The following is a 7,387-nucleotide window of genomic DNA, read 5'->3' on the forward strand; positions in this document are numbered from 1 at the left end:
GCTTCCTTTTTTCATCATTCTATTATGCACTGGTCCATCACCTGTGGCTCAGACTAAAGCCTGTAGACAGGTTCCAGCCCATAATATAGACTTTATATACAAAGGATACATTAATTTTTACCTCTGGACTCACAAAAGCCGAGCAACATGTCGTTAATGTAAAAGAAGAAGAAGAAAAAGAAGAACTGAGGGTCATCTTTTCTATCTTTTCCCCTCCAGCAGCGCGTGATCTGTATCAACTCATCCCTAAGATCATTTCACAGGTTTTATCACTGTGCCCCATATAGGCAACATGTACCTTTCAGCCACTTGTACTCTGCACATGTGTGGACGACCTTTGAACTGAGAGTAGTGTGTGTGTGAGTGTATGCGTGGGTGCGTGCGTGCGTGTGCGCGCTCTCTCGGCGCGGGGCTATAAAAGCAGCGCTCAGCCTCTAAGTGAGCAACAGGTAACCCAGGTGAAGCGCCCGCGTCACGGCCCAGAGCGCTCCGCTGCAGGTGTGTATGCCGCCCGCGCCGCTTCCAGTCGGCGACAGACCGCACGAGCGCATGTGAAATGACTGAATGATCGTGATCGAGGACAAAGTGTGGCTCGGGATGCAGGGAACGTGTGTGTGAGAGATGATTTTTTAGTCTGATAATCTTGGACAGCCTTTACAGTGATTCTTTTTGAGTGCGCGCGCTTTTTAATGAGTTTTTACTTTATTTTAACAGCCAGTTTGGAGATTTAAGGTGATCAACTGAAGGCTGTATAGCATTTCTCCATGTTAAAATGGTTCTTATACAGACTGTTTGTAGACTTTTTAGCCGGACTGTTCACTCCTTCCTGCTCCTTTTCACACATGAAGAACTGATGGTGTTTGTTGACAGTTTGCTGTGTGTTTTATTTCACAGATTATTCTTGTTCTGCGTTTCTTATTTTTTTTTAACATGTTCTGTAAATAAATCTGAGAGTTAAATCATTGCATTTAAAAAGTCATCTGCTTTTGAGAAGCTGCACCTCACAGGTGACATCAGTTCCACTTCATCAGCATCAGTTGTTGCTCCAATCATAAACCTGCCCAAATTTTGAACATATTATATTTTCATGTGTATAATGTAATGATCTGACTTTTTGTTCCACAGATCGTCATGGCTCCAAGACCACAAGTGGGGACTGATTCCTCCCCCTCTCTCGGTATGTCCTTTTCTCTGGGACACGTTGAACCTCCTCAGACTGTGTGTCGTTTTCTCGTTTTCTAACATTCGCTCCTGCCTCCGTTAGATGAGAAGAGTTCGACTAAAGACGTGGCCATCCTGCCGGCTTACTCCACCGTGGACCTCGTGAAAGAGGCTCCAGACCCCGAAGAAGATCCCTGGGACCTCCCAGAGCTCAAAAACACTGGGCCGAAGTGGTCAGGTGAGGCAGCTCGCCGTTCCTCCTTACCTGCACTGCACAGAGGGGAAGATCTTCACCAAACCGAGTCTGACTCTGCGCTTTGTTCCTCTTTGCAGAGCTGGATACGAAGGGAAAGATCCTGAGAGTGCTGACTGCTTTCGCGAAGATCATCCTGCTGCTCGGGCTTCTCTACATGTTTATTTGCTCGCTGGATGTTCTCAGCTCTGCTTTCCAGCTAGTCGGAGGTAAAACCAGTTACACTTAATACCTTCGGTCTTTATCTTCACCCACCGCTGCACATTCACTTTATTGACTTGATAATGCCAGGTCTTATGTAATGTGTAATGAGTGCTGTGTTTTTGCCCTGACGGTGTTTGTGTGTGTGTTTGCAGGCAAAGCTGCTGGTGACATCTTTAAGGACAATGTTGTGCTGTCCAACCCTGTGGCCGGGCTGGTGATCGGGGTGTTAGTCACGGTGCTGGTGCAGAGCTCCAGCACCTCCTCCTCTATTGTGGTCAGCATGGTGTCCTCCGGATGTAAGCAGACACACACACTGGCACACGGAAGATGCATGCGTGTGCTCGGATTTGTACACATTCTTACAATGCTGCTCGTGTCCTTCAGTGCTGGAGGTCAAGTCCGCAGTGCCGATCATCATGGGCGCCAACATCGGAACGTCTGTCACCAACACTATTGTGGCTATGATGCAAGCAGGAGACCGAAATGAGTTCCGCAGGTAAACGAGAGCATGTGAAAATGCACTTTATGACACATGTGGGACTAAACCGATGCTGCAGCACAATAATAACTCAACAAACAGTGTTTGCCATACGTTTAAAAGCGTGTTCCGTCTCTTCCAGAGCGTTTGCAGGCGCCACAGTCCACGACTTCTTTAACTGGCTGTCTGTGCTGATTCTTCTGCCCCTGGAAGTAGCCACAGGCGTTCTGTACAAACTCACGGCGCTCTTGATCGACTCCTTCAACATCCAGACCGGCGAGGACGCCCCCGACCTGCTCAACGTCATCACGGACCCTCTCACCAACTCCATCATCGAGGTAGAGGCGGTCACGCTGAAATCATCAAGAAACGTGCAATGTAAAGAGGATTTATTTATTTAAAGCGTCTTAACCTGTGTTGTCTTAGCTGGACAAATCTGTCATCACTGGCATTGCCACCGGCGACCCGGCAGCCAGAAACATGAGCCTGATCAAGAGATGGTGCAATACAGAGACCAACACGGTAAGAAATAAACAAGAGCTGCATCACATGCATCAATTATTAGTTTGCCACACACTGAACATAACACAGGAACAGTAAAAACATGTGATAAAGCTTTGGTTACCTCTGCTTTTTTCTCTCTTAATGACTGATATTGTCCTTCTTCTATCGTGACCGCAGTCATTGTGTTGTTAGATCATACTCTGAAGGTGTGTTATTTTATAAAAGGTGGAACGTTTCGGACGATAATTTAAAGATTATCACGGCTGCATTGACTTCTTAATTATCGCGCTTGTGTTCAAAGCTGTTTTCGCCTCCGATCTTTTCTCTCAGACCTTCTGGAATGTGACAGTGCAGACCTGCCCTGCTGGTGGCCTCTGCTGGGCGAATGGAGACCAGTTCCTCTTGCAGAAGAACTCGTCTCATACCATTTACCTCGAGAAATGTAAGGGTCACTCCATCAGTGCGTGTAGAGAAAAAAGAACATTTACAAAGCAATTCGGATTACCCGATGCACTGAAGCTCGGTGAAACATGAGACACAACAGCCTCCTTCATCCAGACCCTCTGATGTCCGGACAATGACTACCTTTGAGTCTTTATAGTGACTCAGCTCAGACCCTCCCTTGACCCGTCTACCTGCTCAATAGGCCTATTCATGCTGCCTCGTTGAAGCACCCGAGTGCTGCATGACCATAAAATGGATCACCTATTCAAAGTAGTAGTTTTAAAAGTAAAAGACATCAATTTTTCTGTTTGATAAGATCAGAAACTGGTGTGGAGTAAAATACCAACTTAAGGAAAGACACCTGTTCCCCCACAAAAAGCTTTTTTTTCAGCCCCTTTATCAAAGACAGTTTGCCGTAAAATGAGTCATCCACATGAGGCTATTTTTGGCTGTCACATAATGCAGAGTGGACACTTCAGTGCCAATCATCTCTTTGACCGTCCATTGCAGGCAAACACCTCTTCGTCAATACCAGTTTGCCGGACCTGGCGGTGGGCCTCATCCTCCTGGCTGCGTCTTTGCTCATCCTCTGCACCTGCCTCATCCTCATCGTCAAGCTGCTCAACTCAATGCTGCAGGGACAGGTGGCCGTGGTCATCAAGAAGGTGCTTAACACAGGTAAAAAAAAAAAAAAAGCAGAAGACTTCCCCGTCTACATGCTCTCCGCAGCCTGTTTGATAGTCAGCACATCTGCTTGATGGTGATGCTTGATGAGCTACACAGGTACAGGAACCCTGTTGCTTCTGGCTCGCCTCCAGGCCCGCCTGTCCTGATGTGTGACGGAGGAAGCTCAGGCACAAACACCGCTTTGATAAAGCTCCTTGTTAGCTCTGGTCATGAGGCCGTAACGCGTGCGGTCACCATGTGCTCACTTCATCAGGTTTATTGCTCTCCTCCTGTCCTTCTGTTTGATTGCAGACCTCCCTTTCCCCTTCGCTTGGGTTACCGGCTATGTTGCAATTTTGGTGGGAGCAGGGATGACCTTCATTGTTCAGAGCAGCTCGGTCTTTACCTCAGCGATAACTCCCCTAGTTGGTAAGTTGTCATTTACATAACGCTTTGACTGTGTTTTCTCAAAATGCAGATGCATAATTTATATCTTATCAATCTTCTTTCACCAGGTATCGGTGTCATTAGCCTCGAGAGAGCCTATCCTCTGACACTGGGGTCAAATATTGGCACAACAACCACTGCTATACTTGCAGCTATGGCGAGTCCTGGAGAAACACTTTCCAACTCGCTGCAGGTAAGATGCAGGAAAAAGCTTCCCTCGAGGGCCTGTTTTTAGCCGTGCTAGCAGCACGGCTCTGTAGATGTCAATCTAGGTCATTTGGTGGATACACCACTTTGGTCCAAATTGCAGTATCTCAACAATTACTCGATGAATTGTGATGAAATGTTGTAAAAACATTCAAGGACGAACCCCTCTGATCCCCTGACTTTTCCTCTTTGGCTGCCATGAGGTTGACATATTTGTTTTTTTGGTGCAAAATTTCATGTTTGCCATGAAATTCGAATAAGATATTCATGTTCCCCACAGGATGCTTTCTGATAACTCTGATCCTCTTGTACGATACATTTATTCAAATATTCAGGGTGCCGGACATGACAATAATCCCAATCTGAAACCGAAATTAATTCACTGAGAATATACCTCGGACGGCTTGTCACCTTTGCATCAGGTTCTCCAATGCTATCACCAGATACCTACAGAACTACTGGTTTTCCCGTCAGCCTCAGGTGTACTTTGTGTTTCCTGCTAATTAGCCAATACTAACACACTAAGCTACTATGGTGAACATGCTAAACATGATGCCTGCTAAACATCTACGCGTTAGCACGCTGATGTTAGCAGAGCTAACGATTCCTAGCTTCATCTGACTGGCATCTCTGTGTGTTTTTTTTCTAGATTGCACTTTGCCATTTCTTCTTCAACATCATGGGCATCCTCCTGTGGTATCCAATCCCCTTCATGCGGGTGCCCATCAGGTTGGCCAGAGGGCTGGGGAATCATACGGCCAAATACCGCTGGTTTGCCGCCCTCTACCTCATCCTGTGCTTCCTGGTTTTCCCTCTCGGCGTGTTCGGCCTGTCGCTGGCCGGCTGGCAGGTGCTGGTCGGCGTCGGCGTGCCCATCGTCGCGTTGATCGTCTTTGTGATCATTGTCAATGTGATGCAGTCTCGCTGTCCCCGCTTCCTGCCCGCCTTCCTCCGCACCTGGGACTTTTTGCCCCGCCCCCTGCACTCCATGGCACCCTGGGACGCTGTGGTGACCTCCACCTTTGGCTTCTGTGGCAAACACTGCTGCTGCTGCTGCAAATGCTGCAAGTGCTGCAGACAAGATGAGGAGGAGAAGATGGAAAAGGTGCGGAGCAGCAGCACGAAGAGCCTGGAGATGTACGATAATCCTGCCATGTCAGATGATGAGTTTGTTAAAGCAACACAACTTTAATATCATCGAGCTAAATTTGTATCTGTGAGTGATAGTCAATGCAATAAGGTATTTGGAGCACACTTGTAATTGTTCATCACTTCTCAGGTTGTGGTATGTTGATGATTCCTGCCGGATGATGTATTTAACACTGTAGTAAACACTGTCGATCGCCATAACTCTGGAGAACATGAACAGAAGCGTTGTACATATCATCAACCTGCTGTTTCTGGACATGAGATGTTTATTTTATGATGTTTTCACTTTATTGTTCAGACTCACTATCTGCTGTGACCTGATTGTGGGTGGCTCCGGATTTATTTTTATATTTTTTATGACACGTGTGAATGGCCTTTGGTCGTAGTTTCAACTTTGAACATTTAAATTTCAGACATTTAATGTAGCATTTAAAATATTTGTTATCCTTCAGTATTTAAGACGCTATAATATGTGTAAATAAAGAAATTTACTATTTTTAAAGTGCAGTATTATCATTTTTTTTCACACACTTCCATCACTTTAATGCACATGCATTAAGTCACAGCTATTTATGGATACTGATAAGTCGTTTAAATCAGTTCATTTGATGCTCAGCTCAGATACAGTTGGTCATGCATGTGTTTCAGGTGATGGATCAGAAGATTCACTGATTCCCTGTTAAGTGTCCTCAGAGAAAATGGTTTCCTGCCACAAACAGATTCTCGTTTTATATCTGATTTGCCTTTGAACTGCCATTTTGTGACTTCACACCGAAGCACCGGGCAAAGTCTACTGTATAATTAAAGTCATGTTATCCAAGCAGCGTTTGATTCGGTTGATTTTTTAAGCAATTGCTAAAGGTTTGAAATGTGTGTGTAGAAACGTTTTTAGTGGAGAGGAATGGCTCGAGGTCGAGTCTAAAAACGACAGCAGGACTTTAACACAGCCAGTGACGGTGCTTCAGGTATCGCAGCGATCTGATCTTAAGTCCAATCAAGGTATCTTCCCACAGCCCCACCCACACCACGGACGTGAACGCTGCCCTTCCTGTGTTTACGGGGTCCAGGAGCATCAGTGGACTTGGCGTACAAGACACTCTGATCAAAGCGAATCTTTAACTTTTATTGTTTTATTACTTAATCATTACTCATCATTATCATTGCTCACAGTCATTATGTGGCATTTATCAGTGGACAACCCTGGCAGAGTTATGTAATTGATTTGAGGGCAACCCTGAGCAGCTGTTTGCTGCAGCTTTGAACTCATGTTTTCATTCTCCATGCCCAAATGAGCTGCCTATCAGCCGGCCCTAAAACACGATGCACCAGGCAAATGGAACAACCTGCAGAAACTCTTAAAACCAGACAAACTAATCCCCTTCAACCAATGTCTTGAGAAGTGAAGTGTAGGTGTTTTATTTGAGTTGCTGTGCTGTTTAATTTGTATTGTAATTTTCAGATGTATTTCATATATGCTGTTTGATTGCCATGAAATTCGGAGAAGATATTTCCCACATTTATCCAAATATTCAGCGTGCCGGACATGACAATAATCCTAATCTAAAACCGAAACCCCAACATATGGAAATGAGTTGATTGAGAATATACCTCGGACAGCTTGTGACCTTTGCATCAGGTTCTCCAATGCTATCACCAGATACCTACAGAACTACTGGTTTTCCCGTCAGCCTCAGGTGTACTCTGTGTTTCCTGCTAATTGGCCAATGCTAACACGCTAAACTACTATGGTGAACATGTTAAACATGATGCCTGCTAAACATTTACATGTTAGCATGCTGATGTTAGCAAAGCTGCTATGGAGCTGCTAACTGTTATCAGGACGTCATTGTAAAAGAGAGCTGGCTGTGATAACT

At 45.5% G+C, this 7,387-nt stretch overlaps 1 protein-coding gene across 1 annotated transcript; it reads left to right on the plus strand.

Moving 5' to 3' along the window:
• Nucleotides 1–1,131: 1,131 nt before the first annotated feature.
• slc34a2b (solute carrier family 34 member 2b) lies at nt 1,132–5,556 on the plus strand. Its single transcript, XM_041935188.1, has 12 exons — nt 1,132–1,177; nt 1,265–1,399; nt 1,495–1,623; nt 1,771–1,914; nt 2,003–2,114; nt 2,239–2,434; nt 2,523–2,618; nt 2,931–3,042; nt 3,555–3,722; nt 4,023–4,139; nt 4,226–4,350; nt 5,014–5,556. The coding sequence occupies exons 1-12, from the start codon at nt 1,132–1,134 to the stop codon at nt 5,554–5,556; spliced, it is 1,923 nt and encodes a 640-aa protein (XP_041791122.1).
• The last annotated feature ends 1,831 nt before the right edge of the window (nt 5,557–7,387 follow it).

Source organism: Chelmon rostratus, chromosome 4 (assembly GCF_017976325.1).
Source record: "Chelmon rostratus isolate fCheRos1 chromosome 4, fCheRos1.pri, whole genome shotgun sequence".
Lineage (NCBI taxonomy): Eukaryota > Metazoa > Chordata > Actinopteri > Chaetodontiformes > Chaetodontidae > Chelmon > Chelmon rostratus.